The 16,659-nt window shown below is 38.9% G+C and overlaps 1 protein-coding gene across 3 annotated transcripts in view; it reads right to left on the reverse strand.

The window, feature by feature from the left end:
* The window catches only part of ERCC8 (ERCC excision repair 8, CSA ubiquitin ligase complex subunit), a 65,729-nt gene that overhangs the window by 35,485 nt on the left and 13,585 nt on the right, over window positions 1-16,659 (reverse strand). Inside the window, exons 2-4 of one of the 3 annotated variants that reach the window (XM_003133989.6) lie at window positions 14,967-15,062; window positions 11,578-11,679; window positions 9,420-9,543 (exon numbers count right to left, since the gene is read on the reverse strand). In XM_003133989.6, the coding sequence (XP_003134037.3) occupies window positions 9,420-9,543; window positions 11,578-11,679; window positions 14,967-15,062 (322 nt within the window). The remainder of the gene's footprint in view (window positions 1-9,419; window positions 9,544-11,577; window positions 11,680-14,966; window positions 15,063-16,659) is intronic. The other 2 variants (XM_021077003.1, XM_021077004.1) reach the window with 2 other exon arrangements.

Consider the following 16,659-nt stretch of genomic DNA (forward strand, 5'->3'; position numbering starts at 1 on the left):
CATAGAAAAATACTACTCTTCTTTGTGTTATAAATGGAGGACCAAACAACAAGAACTTTTTCTTTTCTTTTTTCTTTCTTTTTTTTTTTTGTCTTCTTGCCTTTTCTAGGGCCACACCCATGGCATGTCGTGGTTCCCAGGCTAGGGTCTAATCGGAGCTGTAGCCACCGGCCTACACCAGAGCCACAGCAACGCCAGATCTGAGCCGAGTCTGCGACCTACACCACAGGTCACAGCAATGCCAGATCCTTAACCCACCGAGCAAGGCCAGGGACTGAACCTGCAACCTCATGGTTATAGTCAGATTCGTTAACCACTGCGCCACGATGGAAACTCTCAGAACCTTTTCTTTTAAGGTAGGACTATCCATCCATTTAAGCTGAACTTATCAGGGAGTTTAGCCCCAGGCAAGGGAAGCACCACACCAGATCTAGGGCATTTTCCTATCTGATTTCCCACCCTTCCTTCTCCCCTAATTCTCACCCTTAAAAGAAAGTTGGTTCTAACCTTCTAAGTAATGGAACTTCTACCAACCAAGAAGAGAAATTCTAACCTAACCAGAGTAAGGCCCTCTGACCCCCCCACTCAACTACCACTCAGAGAAAGTCCACCCTCTCCCTGCACAAATACTATGTTCTCTGTCTGGATAGCTGAGAAATGCACTGATTCTATAGATCATATTGGAAACTGTTATCTTTACATTATTGAGCCTTCTAATTCTTTTTTCTTTTTCAAATTGAGGTATAGTTGATGTATAATATTATACAAGCTTCAGGTGTACAGCATAGTGATTCACAATTTTTAAAGATTACAATCTGTTTATAGTTATTATAAAATACTGGCCACATTCCCTGTGTTGTAGTATATATCCTTGTATCTCTTAAATTTTATGCATGGTAGTTTGTACCTCTTAATCCCTTTTGGCCCCTTTTGCATGCCCTTGCTTTCAATCTGTCTTATCTCTCAAGGGAGTCTCTTATAGGCTGCATATATATGAGTCTTCTAGTATCCACTTAGCCACTCTATGTCATTTGATTGGAGTATTGAGTCCATTTACATATAAAGTCATTATTGATATGTATGTTCTTATTGCCATTCTGTCAGTTGTTTTAGGGTTGTCTTTGTTTTTGTTTGTTTGTTTCTTTTTTGTTTCTTTCTTCCTCTTTTGTTCTTTTCTTTAGTGATTTGTTTTGTATTTGTTTTGTTTTTGTTTTGGTTGTGCCAATGGCATGCAAAAGTTCCCAGGGGAGGAACTGAACACTCTCTACTGCACTGACAATACTGGATCCTTAACCTGCCATGCCACCAGAGAATTCCTCTTGTCTAGTGATTTGAAGACTATCTTTAGTGTTATGTTTGAATTCCTTTTTCTTTTTTGTGTGTTTATCCATAGATTTTTGGCTTGTGGTTAACATGGAGTTTATGTATAGCAATCTCTCTATATACATGATTGCTTTAAATTGCTGATCTCCTAATTTCAAATGCATTTTAACAACTGGGCATTTGTACTCTCCTCTCCTAATAATTAGTTTTTGATATCACTGTTTACATGTAATTATGTACCCCTTAACTGCTTATTATTGTGGATAGAGATGATTTTACTGTTTTTGTCTATTAACCGTCCTACTAGTCTTGTGCTTGGACAATTTCCTGCCTTTATTATGTTTGTCATTTCAATGAGTTTTTTCCTTTTGTGATTTTCATGTTTTTGCTGTATCCTCTTTTCTTTTTTGCTTAAACATTTCTTGTAAATGAGAAGTTGTTTCTTTAACATTTCTTGTAAAGCTGATTTGATGGTGGTGAACTAATTTAACTTTAGTTTATCTGTGAAACTTTTAATCTTTCCATCAGATCTGGATAAGAGTCTTGCTGGGTAGAAGATTACTGATTGTAGGTCTTTTTTTTTTCCTTTTCATCACTTTAAATAAATCATGCCATTCCCTTCTGGGCTGCACAGTTTCTGCTGAAAATTCAGCTGATAGCCTTATGGGATTCACTTTATATGTAATTTTTGCTTTTCCCTTGCTGCTTTAAATATTTTCTGTGTATCTATAATTTTTGACACTTTAAGTACAATGTGTATTGGTGTGTTCCAATTTTGCTTAATCCTGTATGGAATTCTGAGCTTCCTGGACTTAGATGTCTATTTCCTTTCACAGGTAGGAAAGTTTTCAGCTAGCCTGTCTTTAATTAAGTTCTCAGCTCCTGTCTCCCTCTCATCTCCTTCTGGGACTCCTACAGTGCAAATATTAGTACACTTGATGTTGTCCCAGAGGTCTTTTAAACTGTCCTCATTTCTTTTTCTTCTTAGCATCAATGATTTTTGCTATCTTGTCTTCCAGTGCACTGATATGTTCCTCTGTATCATTTAGCTTACTGTTGATTTCTTTTAGGTTTATTTCATCTCTGGTTGTTCTTTATATTTTCTAACTCTTTGTTAAAAACTTCTAACTTTTCACTCTGTACATCCATTCTTCTCCGGAGTTCTGTGATTATCTTTACAATCACTACCCCAAACTCTTTGTTGGGTAGACTGCCTATCCCCATTTCTCTTAGCTCTTTCTGCTGGGGTTTTATGTTGTTCCTTCGTTTGGAACATGTTTCACTGTCACCTCATCTTGCCTAACTTGCTGGTTTTATTTTTATGTGTCTGGTAGGTTGGTTATGATCCCCAGCCTTGAGGAAGTGGCCTTTTGTAGGAAATGGCTTATGCTTCCCAGCAGCACATTCCCCTTATCACCACAGTTTTATATGTTCTAGGGGTTCCCCCATGAGGGCCTTTCTGTTGTAGTGGGCTGACTGTGTGAACAGTCTGGTAGGATTGGTTGGTCCTCAGTCTGTTTGGTTGCCAGGTCCTGCCTTGTGTGGAGTGTGCTGGCCACTGGTTGTTGGGAATGGGTCATAAGGTAGCTAACTGTGGAACCCTGGGGCTGTTGCCTGCTAACTGGTAAGTAAAGTCTGGTCCTGGGACTAGTGCCAGCCTACTATCAGGCAAAGCTAGGTCTTGGGGTTTGGTTGTAAGGGCCAGGGGGTTCTAGCGGAAGTATCAGGTTGCTGGTGGATGGGGCTGGTTCCTGACACAGTTGGCTATGGGGCTTGCGGTGCCTTAAAGCTTATCTTGGCTTGCTAGCAGGTGAGGCCCAGCCTAGCTGCTACCAGGGCAGAATCTGGCCTGCTAGTGAGTGGTAAGGTTTGCAGACTATGGGACTATGGTTTTCTTGTGGCGGGTGTCTGACTGCTAGTTGGTGAACGCAAGGCTCCAGGAATTCTGTGACTGGCGCTTTCCCACTAGTGGGTGGTGCTGTGCCCTAGTCTCTGGCTATAGGTCCCTACAGGTGTCAGGTCTAGTGCCTGTGCAGTGGTGTGTGCAGCCAGGTCCTGGGCCCTCTGGTGGGCAGGGCTGTCTTGTTCAGGGGTGGCTGTAGGCTAAAGGGGTCCTAAGACAGCTTGTCGGATGGTAAGTGATGTTATATCCACATCCAGCTGACTGGCCCGAGGCATCCCAGCACCAGTGCCTGCAGACTGTTGGACCAGAGCAGGGCTGGGGTCTAGGGCTGAGAAGCTAGAGGGAAGATTCCTAAATGGCACTTGCCAGCACCAGTGTTCACTTGGTAGAAGAAGCTCCCAAAAGTGGATGCTACCCGTGTATATGTTCCTAGGATGAGCTGTAGTTGCCTCTTGCCTGAGTGACTCTCCAAAATCAGTAGGTAGGTCTCACCTGAACTTCTATCAAATCACTGCTTCTGCCCTGGTTTCTAGAGGGTGTAAGATTTTGTGTACACCCTTTAAAAGTGCAGTCTCTATTTCCCACAACCCTTGGGGACTTTCAAAAGTAAGCACTGGCCTTCTAAGCAAAATGTCCCGGGGGCTTGTCTTCTTGGTAGGGACCCCTGGGCTGTGGGGCCTGATATGTAGCATGGACTTCTCACTCCTTTGGGAAAACCTCTGCAGTTGTAATTATTCTCCCATTTTTTGATAGCCCACCAGGGTGTATGGGATTTGACTATATTGTGACTCCATCCCTCCTATTTGCCTCGGCCTTGCGGTGGTTCCTTTTTTATCTTTAGATGAAGGAGAGTTTTTCTGGTAGGTTCTGGTCTTCTTCATTTCTCATGGCTGTTTTATAAGTAGTTGTGATTTTGATATGCCTATGAGAGGAGGTGAGCTCAGGGTCTTTCTACTCCGCCATCTTGCTGATACTCTTGAGTCTCTGAATTCTTTTTTTTTTTTGGTCTTTTTGGGGCCGCACACGCAGCATATGGAGGTTCCCAGGTTAGGGGTCCAAGCAGAACTGTAACCGCCAGCCTACATCACAGCCATAGCAACACCAGATTTGAGCCACACCACAACTCACAGCAACGCTGGATCCTTAACCCACTGAGCAGAGCCAAGGATTGAACCTGCAACCTCATGGCTCCTAGTTGGATTTGTTAACCACTGAGCCACGACAGGAACTCCAAGCTTTGAATTCCTGAATGTGCTATATCCCACAATTTATTTAGGTCCTAGTTTCTCTCAATACTATTCTACAGTTTTCTGTGCAGTGTTGAGTGGTTCTATAAACTTTTCAATTTCTTACTAGGTATATGATGACTTGTGCTACAATTGTAAACTAAATTAATTTTAAAATTTCATTTTATAATTCTTTGTACCTGGAATTCTGAAATACAACTGACCTTATACTTAGCAACTTTGCTAAATTTAATTTAATTTAATTTATTTATTTATTTTGTCTTTTTGCCTTTTGTAGGGCTGCTCCTGCGGCATATGGAGGTTCCCAGGCCAGGGGTTGAATTGGAGCTGTAGCTGCCGGCCTACGCCAGAGCCACAGCAACACAGGATCCAAGCTGCGTCTGCAACCTACACCACAGCTCACAGCAACGTCAGATCCTTAACCCACTGAGCAAGGCCAGGGATCGAACCTGCAACCTCATGGTTCCTAGTTGGATTCGTTAACCACTGAGCCACCACAGCAACTCCTAAATTTTCTATATTATAATTTAACTAGAGTTTCTTTTGGATTTTCCATGTTCATGTCATGTGTAAATGACAGTGTAAAGAATTTCCCTTCTATTATTCCTGGTATGTTAGGAATTAAAAAAAATTATGAATGGGTATAGACTTATATTAAGAAGTGTAATTATTTTCCTCAATAAACTGGGTATAGAGTGAAAAAGTACTCCAACATAATAAAGGTCGTATATGGAGTTCCCATCGTGGCTCAGTGGTTACTGAACCCAACTAGTATCTGTGAGGCTGTGGGTTTGATCCTTGGCCTTGCTCAGTGGGTTAAGCTACAGCTTCGATTCGACCCCTAGCCTGGGAACCTCCATATGCCATGTGTGCAGCCTTAAAAAGACAAAAGACAAAAATAAAAAATAAAAAAAATAAAAGTCATATATGATAAGCCCATAGGTAACTCAACATACTCAACAGTTAAAAGCTGAATGCTCTTCCTCTAAGATCAGGGAGGAGACAAGGATGCCCACTCTTGTCACTTTATTCAACAGTGCTAGAAGTCCTAGCCAAAGCAATTAAGCAAGAAAAAGAAATATCAGGCATTCAGACTAGAAAGAAAAAAGTAAAACTGTATCTGCACAAATACCATATGATATCACTTACATCTGGAATCTAATACTTGGCACGAATGAACCTCCACAGAAAGAAAATCATGGACATGGAGAACAGACTTGTGGTTGTGAAGGGGGAGGGAGTGGGATGGACTGGGAGCTTGGGGTTAATAGATGCAAACTATTGCCTTTGGAATGGATAAGCAGTGAGATCCTGCTGTATAGCACTGGGAATTATATCTAGACACTTATGATGGAGCATAGTATGAGAAAAAAGAATGTATATATGTACGTGTGACTGGGTCACCTTGCTGTACAGTAGAAAACTGACAGAATACTGTAAACCAGCTATAATGGAAAATAATAAAAATCATTAATAAAAAAATTAAAAAAATAAAACTGTCTATCTGCAGATGACATGAGACTATACACAGAAAACCCTAAAGAGTTCACCAAAAAAACTGTTAGAATAAATTGAATTCAGTAAAGTTGCAGGATTCAAAATATATTAAAAAAAATCATCTGAATTTCTATACACTAATAACAAACTATCAGAAGGAGAAATTAAGAAAACAATCCCATTTACAACTACAGCATAAAGAGTAAAATACCTAGAAGTAAATTTAACTAGGAAGATGAAAGGTCTACTCTGAAAACTATAAGAACTTGATGAAAGAAACTGAAGATATGAATAAATAAAAACATATTCCATACCAATGGACTGAAAGAATTAACAATGTCAAAATGTCCATAATACTTAAGGGAATCTACACATTTAATGCAACCCATACCAAATTCCCAATGGCATTTTTCACAGAAATAGGAAAGAAAAATCCTCATATTTGCATGGAACTACAAAAGACCCTGAATTGCTAAAGTAATCTTGAGAAAGAAGAGCAAAGTGTGGGGGGTATCACACTTCCCGATTTCAGGCTGTATGGTAGCCCCCCTTATCTATTGTTTCACTTTTCTCAGTTTCAGTTACCTGAGGCCAACTGTGTGTTGAAAATATTAAATGGAAAATTCCAGAAATAAATAATTCATAAGTTTAAAATAACAAGCTCTCTGAGCAGCATGACGAAATCTTGCTTGTCCTGCCCAGATGTTAAATTACCTACTTGATCCACACTAGATACACTACCCACACATTAGCATGGGAAAAAACACAGTATATGTGTACGTATATATACATGGTTTGGTAGTATTTGTGGTTTCAGGCACCCATTAGGGGTCTCAGAACATTCCACATGGATAACGGAGCACTACTGTACTGCAAAGCTATAGTAATCAAAATTGTATGGTACTGGCATAAAAATGGACACAGAAATCAGTGGACTAGAATAGAGTCCAGAAATAAACCCAGGCATATATAGTCAATTAATCTACAACAAAGGAGCCAATAATATACAATGGGGAAAGGATAGTCTTCTCAAAAAATGGTGTTGGGAAGACTGAACAACCACGTGCAAAAGAATAAAACTGGACCACTATCTTGGAGTACTATCTTACACCACAGAGGTAGATTAACTCAAAATGGACTAAAGACTTGAACCTAAGACCTGAAACCATAAAACTCCTAGAAATCACTGATATTGCTCTTGGTGAAGACTGTTTGGATTTGACACCAAAAACAAAGGTAACAAAAGCAAAAATAAACAAATGGAACTTCATCAAACTAAAAAGCTTCTGCACAGCAAAGCAAACACTCAACAGTATAAGGGCAACCTATAGAATGGGAGAAAATACTTGCAAGTTACATATCTGATAAAAGGATAATACCAAAATACATAAAAAACTCATACAACTCAACAGCCAAAAACCCAAGCAATCTGAATAAAAACTGGGCAGAGGACACAAATAGACATTTTTTCAGTGAAGATAGACAAATGGCCAAAAGAAACATGAAAAGGTGTTCAATATCACTAATCACCAGAGAAATGCAAATAAAAACCACATTGAGCTACCACCTCACATCTCTTAGAACAATCAAAAAGACAAGAGATAGCAAGCGTTGGTGAGGATACGGAGGAAAGGAAACCGTTGTGACTGTTAGTAGGAATGTAAAGTGGTGCAGCCACTATGGAAAACAATATGGAGGTTTCTCAAAAAATTAAAAATTGGAGTTCCCAGTGTGGCTCAGTGGGTTACAAAGCTGACTAACATCCTTAAGGATGTGGGGTGAATTCCTAGCCTTGCTTAGTGGGTTAAGGATCTGACGTTGCTGTGAGCTGTGGTGCAGGTGGGAGATGTGGCTTGAATCCTGCATTGCTGTGGCTGTGGCTGTGGCTGGCAGCTACAGCTGTCATTCAACCTCTAGCCTGGGAACTTCCATATGCCGCAGGTGAATGTTCTCCCCCCGCCCCACCAAAAAAAAAAAAAAAAAAAAGAAAAAAAGAAAAAATAGAGTCATATGATCCAGCAATTCCACTTCTGGGTATACAGCCAAAGGAAATGAAATCACTATCTCAAAGAGATATCGGTGCCTTCATGCTTTCTACAGTAATATTTATAATAGCCAAGTCAGGGAAACAATCTAAGTATCCATCAATGCATGAAGGGATAAAGGAGATATCTCACACACACACACCCCCCAATGAAATATTATCCAGCCATGAGAAAGAATTAAATCCTGCCATTTGTGACAACATGACTTGAACTTGAGGGCATTATACTATGTGAGGTAAGACAGACAGAGAAAGACAAATACTTTATAATATCACTTACATGGAGAATCTTAAAAAAACAAACTAATAGTAACAGAGAATAAAGTGATGATTACCAGGAGAAGTAGTGGAAAAAATAAAAAAATTTGGTCAAAGGGTACAAGCTTCCAGTTTTAAGTTGAATAAGAGAACAGAGAAGTTTCATAGTGAAGGGGACTTGAGACAGGAGTACAATATATAGTATGTTCAGAAGGCAAAATGAGATCAATTTAGCAGCAATACATCATTTATGTTGAAAAGAGGGAGAAGCTAAGGTTGAGAAAGTAGGAGGTGAGGTAATGGAGAACTTAGACTGCCAGGCTGAATTTAGACAATGGAGTCACTAGAAGGTTTGGGTGGAGAGGATGGAACTGCTTTACTCTGATTAATTCTGTGGAAAATGTGGGAAGGAAAATAATGCAGGGAAATCATTTAGGAGTTTTTAGTTATTGTATAGAGGTACAGTTATGGTGAAAAAAAAAAAACAGAAAAGAAAAATCTGAGAGTTTGAAGGAAGAGGTGCTAGGATTTGAGGACTAAATGAATATTAGGAGGAACACGTTAAGTTTGAGGAGACGCCACTACATTTAAGTAAGAGAGGTTCTATAGACAGCTAAAGACATTGGGAGTACAGCTCAGGGAAAAATCAGCACTAGAAATATAAATATGATGAAATATCATAAAAACGATTACCTATTGTCTATGTTTACTAAGCTATAATATTAATAACTTCCTTTTCCTTCAAGTTTTTAGGTCAATAGGAGATAAATCCAATATTCTTTCCTACACCACTAGACCATAGTTGCTTTTGAATAATAAAGTAATAATAGCTGATGTTTTTGAGCACTTACTATAGGCCAGGCACTGTTCTAGATACTGAACTATTTAATCCTCACAACTATTCTATAAAGTACAATCATTACCTTTTAAAGATAAATACAGAGAGGTTTAGACACTTGCCAATATCATAAAGCTAGTCAGAAGCAGAGCCAAGATATGAACTCAAGCAGTCTAGCTCACCTTACACACTATACTCCTTTCACATCTAACATATACAACATCTTACCAAAGAATCACACTAAAATGGTTTAGGACTAAATTCTCCTTCATCGTACAGAGCAACCTGGAAAAGTTTTAATGTACTCACTTGTAAGGTATTTGTATCCCATACTTTCAGAGTTTTATCAAATGAACTTGATGTGAACATGCCAGTGTCATGAGGATACCACTGTACAGTCTCCACACTGTATTTGTGAACATCAGGGTGGTTTCTACAAAACAGCAATCAAAATGTAGAGATAATGATTTATTTGAGTCTCAAAACTGATACTATTAACAAGTAGCAGTCTCAGGAATGGTGAAACCTGGATCGCACACCATGTCCTAGCTGTCCAGGGAAAGAGAATATCTAAGCATTTTTACTTTTAGGCTTCCACAGCATGATGTGGAGGCTTGATTCTCACTAAGGCTCATCAAGTGAGGGACTTGCTATTTCTGTACTATAGCCTGGAGGGATAAGCCAGCTATACTGGACCTCTTCATGAAGGGGACAGTGATTTTTTCCCTACTGCGCAAGATATTTATTCTGGTTTTGGATTTGCTTTCCCTGAGTATCATTTTATTAGCACTGTCATTCTTAGAATTGTTGCCTCTCATACCTCCATGGTGTTCCACACAGCAGCACTGCTTCTGATTAAGACCTTACTTCTATAAAAAAGAACACAACTGGTAGATGCTCATGGGATTCACTACTTTTATGTAAGCCATCACCCACAGAAGCATGATTTGTTAAAAACCCAGTTATGATATCAGCATATATCACCTTGTGATGATACTGTGCTATCCTGAGGGATGCAGTAAATGTTCTGAACCAGTTATCCATTCACACAGTATATGTATCCTTTACTGAATCTTTTTTTTTTTTTTTTTTTTTTTTTTTTGCTTTTTAGGTCATATGGAAGTTCCCAGGCCAGGGGTCGAATTAGAGTTGTAGCTGCCAGCCTACATCACAGTTCACGGCAATGCCAGGTCCTTAACCCACTGAGCGAGGCCAGAGATTGAACCCGTGTCCTCATGGATACTAGTCAGGTTTCTTACCGCTGAGCCACAACAGGAACTCCAGTCTTTACTGAATCTTAATGCAAAGAAACTGGCTGTTTAGAAACACTTTTGAGACAATGGAGACACTGGAACACCAACTGGATACTTAATATCAGGAATTACTGAATGTGAGATGGTGACACGGGGAGTTATACTTGTAAAGCATCTTTTATCTTTTAGGGATAAAAATAATTATGAATGAAATGATACCCTTCTGAGATCTGCTTCAAAATAATCCTGAGTAGATGGGTAAAGATGAAACAAAATTGGTTTGACAGATAGTTGTTGAAGCTGGGTGATGGGTACCTAGTTCATTAACATACACTTATTTTTGTATGTTAGAAATTTCCAGTAATGAGAAAAAAACAGAATACTACTACAACCCTCTGCAGATAGGACCATCAAGAGTTCTGATTCCTTAAGGCAAAGGTTTAGATCGCAATATAGGATAAAGGACCTTGAACACATGTGGTGCTACCTGAAGAAATAAGATACGAAGAAGGAAAATCTTATGTGCCAGTTCTGGCCTTCTGAGACAGCTGCAAAAAAGGGACTACAGCACCTATTCATATTTCATTTATTTCTATGTCATGTATATATTTATATATTTTAACACATTTCCCCTTCTTTTTTTTTTTTTTTAGGGCCGTAGGTGCAGCATATGGAAGTTCCCAGGCTAGGGGTTGAATTAGAGCTACAGCTGCTGGCCTATCCCATAGCCACAGCAATGCCAAATACTTAACCCACTGAGCAGGGCCAGGGATTGAACCCGCGTCTTCATAGATACCAGTCAGGTTCGTTTCCACTGAGCCAAAACGGGAACTCCAACAGTTGAAAAATCTAATTTGTGTTTATATTTAGCTGAAAAGATTCAAATGAATCTTATGCTAAGTAGTATTAAAAACTAAAATTAGTTACTGAGGAGTGCTATATAGGTGTAGATTAAAAAAAAAACATAATCAAACACTTTAAAATAAAATCCTTTTGAAAATTGATACCCAAGTTGTTTTGGGGAAGTCACATGTTAAAAATAGCTATGCCCGAATTTCAGTTATTATTTGCAAGCAATTGTCAAGGGATAGTCACGTAAATATATCACTTGAACAATTTGAGACATTCATGTGACTGCTACTTTCATGTTTTGCATTTGATGCAAAAAATACTCTGTTGTTTATAAATTCATATATTACATTTTTAATACACACCTGCCAACGGAACACACTGCTTTACATGTGTAATAAGGTTGTCTGCTGGCGTTCTCAAGATCATAAAGCACAATCACACCATCTGAACCACCTGATAACATGCTAATAATAAAAAAGTTCACATTAATCATTTTATATAGTTCATTTATGATTAAATATTTCTGAAAATTACTGATCCATAAACACTCAAGCTCATTATGCCTACAGAGTAAATATTCATTAGTACAGACTGCAATAAACTAACATTTTTATCTAATATTTGTGAGAAGATTCAATCTGTAGTTCCCATTGTGGTGTAGGAGTAACAAATCCAACTAGTATCCGTGAAGATGTGGGTTCAATTCCTGGCCTTACTCAGTGGGTTAGGGATCTGGCATTGCCATGAACTGTGGTATAGGTTGCAGACATGGCTCAGATCCTGTGTTTGTGGCTGTGGCATAGGCCAGCAGCTGCAGCTCTGATATAACCCCTAGCCTGGGAACTTCCATGTGCCAGGGGTATGGCCCTAAAGAGACCAAAAAAAACCAACCAACCAACCAAACAAACAAACAAAAAAAAAAAAAGGAGAGAGAAAGGGCTCATGAAAACAATATTCCCTGAATTCTTATATGTTACTAACATTTTGTTCTTTTGTCAATGAAAATCAGTCTGGTTGGATATAAAACCCTTGACTCAAATTTTATTTTTTTGAACATCTTAGATAAGAAACTTCATTTCTTTGAGCATAAAGCTCTGTTACTACCAGACCTCTTAGTTATCAATGTTTTGCTCCCACTCACCCATATTCTGTGGTTTGTGGGGATATCTGATCACTTATATTTGTTAGAAGTGTTGTCATTGGTTTCTTACTTTGCCATCTTTAGTTTCTTTGCTATTTAAGGTGCAAAATAAGGAGCTTGTGTTAGAAATGAATATACTTCTTTCTTCACTGAGAAAGTCTTGCTCTAAAAAAACCCTCAGCTCATCTAAACTGTTAGTGACTTAGTAGATTTACATTCTGGTACAAGTGACTTATCCTGTTGTGAGCCAGTTTCAAGGGGTTCATGAACTAGCAGCATGTCCAAGGAACACTGATTTATAGGTTTTTGTTTTTTTTGTGTGTGTGGTTTTTAGAGCCGAACCCACAGCTTATGGAAGTTCCCAGGCTAGGGATCACGTCGGAGCTACAGCTGCCAGCCTACGCCACAGCCACAGCAACATGAGATCCAAGCTGTCTTTGATTTGCAGCTCACGGTTAACAGAGGATTCCCCCACCCAATGAACGAGGCCAGGGATTGCACCTGCATCTTCATGGATACTAGTCGGATTCGTTTCTGCTGCACCACAATGGGAACTCCTATAGTCTTAAGAAAAATTCAGTATCAATTTATAGAACAATTGAGTTAATTAATTTGTACCTGCAGCATATGGACTTCCCCAGACTAGGGGTTGAATCAGAGCTGCAGCTGCCAGCCTATGCAATGGCCAGAGCAACACCAGATCCTAGCCATTTCTGTTACCTACACCATAGCTCATGGAAACACCGGATCCTTAACTTACTGAATGAGGCCAGGGATCAAATCCACATCCTTATGAATATACTAGTTGGGTTCTTAACCTGCTAAGCCATGATAGGAACCCTCTAGGTTAATTTAAAAGTAGTTCTTCAAAGTTGTTTGCTCAAATAGTTCTAAATCTGACTGATGATTGGGTAGCAAAGAAAGATAGCAAGTAATGCTATGTGAAAGTTTTTTTTTTTTTTTTTTTTTTTGGTCTTTTTGCCTTTTCTAGGGCCACTCCAGAGCCACAGAGCCACAACAACAACTGATCACCTTCCCAAATAGCTGGCTGGGTACTGAATATTTTTTTTTCCACCAGCATGCAAGACCAAAAGAAATCAGCTATCCCTTGCAGCTTGTCCTTGATTGGGAGGTGTTATGTTGAACTTGGAAAAGGTCCAGAAAAAGAAAAGAATTATCACTGGCCGTCTTTTGGATTTTACCATGTGTTAAAGTTAGAATTCATTCACTGTACATGCTTCTCACATGCTACTAGGCGAGACCATGGCAGAAGCAGAAGCTGGAAGTAAAAAAAAAAATGCAATTCTAGGAGCTCCCTGGTGGTCTAGTGGTTAAGGATCTGGCATTGTCACTGCTGTGTAATGAGTTCAATTCCTGACTTCTGCATGTCATTAGTGTGGTCAAAAAAAAAAAAAAAAAGAAAGAAATTCCAGTAAGCCTATCCTGGCTTATTTTAAAACAATAATAACTCATTATACCATAAAATTTGCAGGGTAAACGGAACATGACAAGACAAACTTTTCTTTAGTTACTTTTACACCTATTTATAGACCATATGAAGGGTTCTGAACTTTTTTGTTAGAGTAATGTGGGGTAGATGACATTTAAGTAGGGGAATAGCATGTTCAGATTTGCATTTATCAAAGCGCTTCAGCAGCTGTGTAGAAAGCAGATCAAAAGGAGGAGAAGTATAAGTGATGATGCTTTGGAATAACAACAGTGGTGGCAACCATTTATGATACGCCTGGTCCTATGCTACTCATGTTATACATATTATTTCAATTAATCTTCACAACAACTTGTTAATTAGGTATTTTTGTTCCCATCATGCAGCTAACACAACTGAGAATTAGAAAGGTTAGGTAAATTGCTCAAAGTCACACAGCTGATATTATACAGCTAGGGGAAACCTCAAATACAAGTCTGATGTGCTTCAGACTTAATTTTCCAAAATATATTTCTGCTTTTTATATTTGTTTTCCCACTAGACTCCCCGAGAGTAATAACTATGCAGCTACATTTTGAAACAGCACCTAAAAACATACCTCTACACTTAAACATTCTCTGCATCCAAAGGAAGTTCAATGTTTGTTGATTTAACAATGATTATATTTAAATAAAAGTAGCTTGGGAATGTTTATTTGGCAAGATTTCATAGGTTCAATGTTCTGTATTTATTTGAAATCAATAATGCCAGATTTAAAAGGCTACAATTTAGAATTTTTAATAATTTTTATGAAATTTTACAAAATTAATCTCAAAGTAAGATTTTACTGGATCTCATTTAGAGAGAAATTTTTTTTGTAGTTGTTGTTGTTTTTTAGGGCCGCACCCATGGCATATGGAGGTTCCCAGGCTAGGGGTCTAATCGAAGGTACAGCTGCTAGCCTAAGCTACGGCTGCCAGCCTACGCCATAGCCATGCAGAATCCGAGCCATGTCTGCAACCTACACCACAATTCACGGCAATGACGGACCCTTTAACCCAATGAGCAAGGCCAGGGATAGAACCTGCAAACTCATGGTTCCTAGTTGGATTTGTTTCTGCCGTGCCATGACAGCAACTCCTGGATCTCATTTAAAAAGAAAAATGATTTTATGATAAACTTACTATCTCCCTTCAACAGGTTCAATGTCAAGGGTGTTAACTCCACTGCCATGGATCCTTTCAACATCTCTGTCCTTGTTTAACTCCAGTCCCAAAACTCTGTAAGAAAACATAAAAATTAAAAGGAAGAAAAAGATAAAACTAAACATTAAGAAAGTAATTTAACATAAAAAATATTACATGGATTCAAAAAACTGCAAGGGGGAGTTCCTGTTGTGGCTCAGTGGTAACGAACCCGTCTAGTATCCATGAGGATGCGGGTTCGCTCCCTGGCCTGGCTCAGTGGGTTAAAGGATCCAGTGTTGCCATGAACTGTAGAGCAGGTCGCAGATGTGCCTTGGATCCCGCACTACTGTAGGCCTGTGGCTGTGGCTCCAAATTCAATGCCTGGACTGGGAAAATCCATATGCTGCAGGTGTGGTCCTAAAAAGACAAAATAAATAAACAAACAAACTGCAAGCGGAGTTCCTTGGTGGCTTAGCAGCTTAAGGATGTGGCATTGTCACTGCTGTGGCTCAGGTCACTGCAGTGGCATAGGTTCAATTTCTGGTCCTGGAACTTTTGCATGCCTCAGGTATGGCCAAGAAAAAAATCTGCAATGCTTACATCATCTAACATACATCTAAAAAGACATTTTTAGATTGTTAAAGACCTTATACAAATTTTAAAAATACAATAGTACTAACAATTACATGTAAAGAATTTCTCCTGAAACATTATCTTAAACTTTAAAGAGCATATTTTATTAATTTTTTAACTTAGATATACAGAAACTGAAACATATTTTCATGAACAAAAAGTTAAATTCTGGTAATTTAAACCTAACTGAGGACACCAAGTGGACAAAATCTTAAATTACAGTATTTTATTTATTTATTTGTTTATTTATTTGTCTTTTCTAGGGCCTCACCCAAGGCATATGGAGGTTCCCAGGCTAGAGGTCTAATCAGAACTGCAGCCACTGGCCTACACCACAGCCACAGCAATATGGGATCCGAGCCTCGTCTGCGACCTACACTACAGCTCACGGCAACTCTGGATCCTTAATCCACTGTGGAAGGTCAGGAATCGAACCTGCAACCTCATGGTTCCTAGTCAGATTCGTTAACCACTGAGCCACGACGGGAACTCCAAATTACAGTATTTTTAAAAAAATTCCCTGAATTATTTTTCAAGTCTTATGGAAATGAGTATGTTCAATTTAACAATTAAGGGAGTTCCCGTCATGGCACAGTGCTTAACGAATCCAACTAGGAACCATGAGGACACATGCTCGATCCCTGGCCTTGCTCAGTGGGTTAAGGATCTGGTGTTGCCGTGGGCTGTGGTGTAGGTTGCAGACGCGGCTCGGATCCCACGTTGCTGTGGCTCTGGCATAGCCTGGTGGCTACAGCTCCGATTCAACCCCTAGCCTGGGAACCTCTACATGCCACGAAAGCAGTCCTAGAAAATGCAAAAAAAAAAAAAAAAAAAGACAATTTAACAATTAAATACATTTAAATAAATCAAATGAAATATTTATAAATAAAAATGATTAACAAATACGCTCAAAAATTAAGATAAATAAAATTTCTGATATTTGATAACAGTAAACCATCATTATTCTGGTGAGGATATTAAGATTAAATGAGTTGAAACATAAAAAGTGCTCATAACAATGCCTCGCACATAGTTAAGTGCCTAAAGAATGTTAACT

The sequence above is a fragment of the Sus scrofa genome, chromosome 16 (genome assembly GCF_000003025.6).
Source record: "Sus scrofa isolate TJ Tabasco breed Duroc chromosome 16, Sscrofa11.1, whole genome shotgun sequence".
NCBI classification, from domain to species: domain Eukaryota; kingdom Metazoa; phylum Chordata; class Mammalia; order Artiodactyla; family Suidae; genus Sus; species Sus scrofa.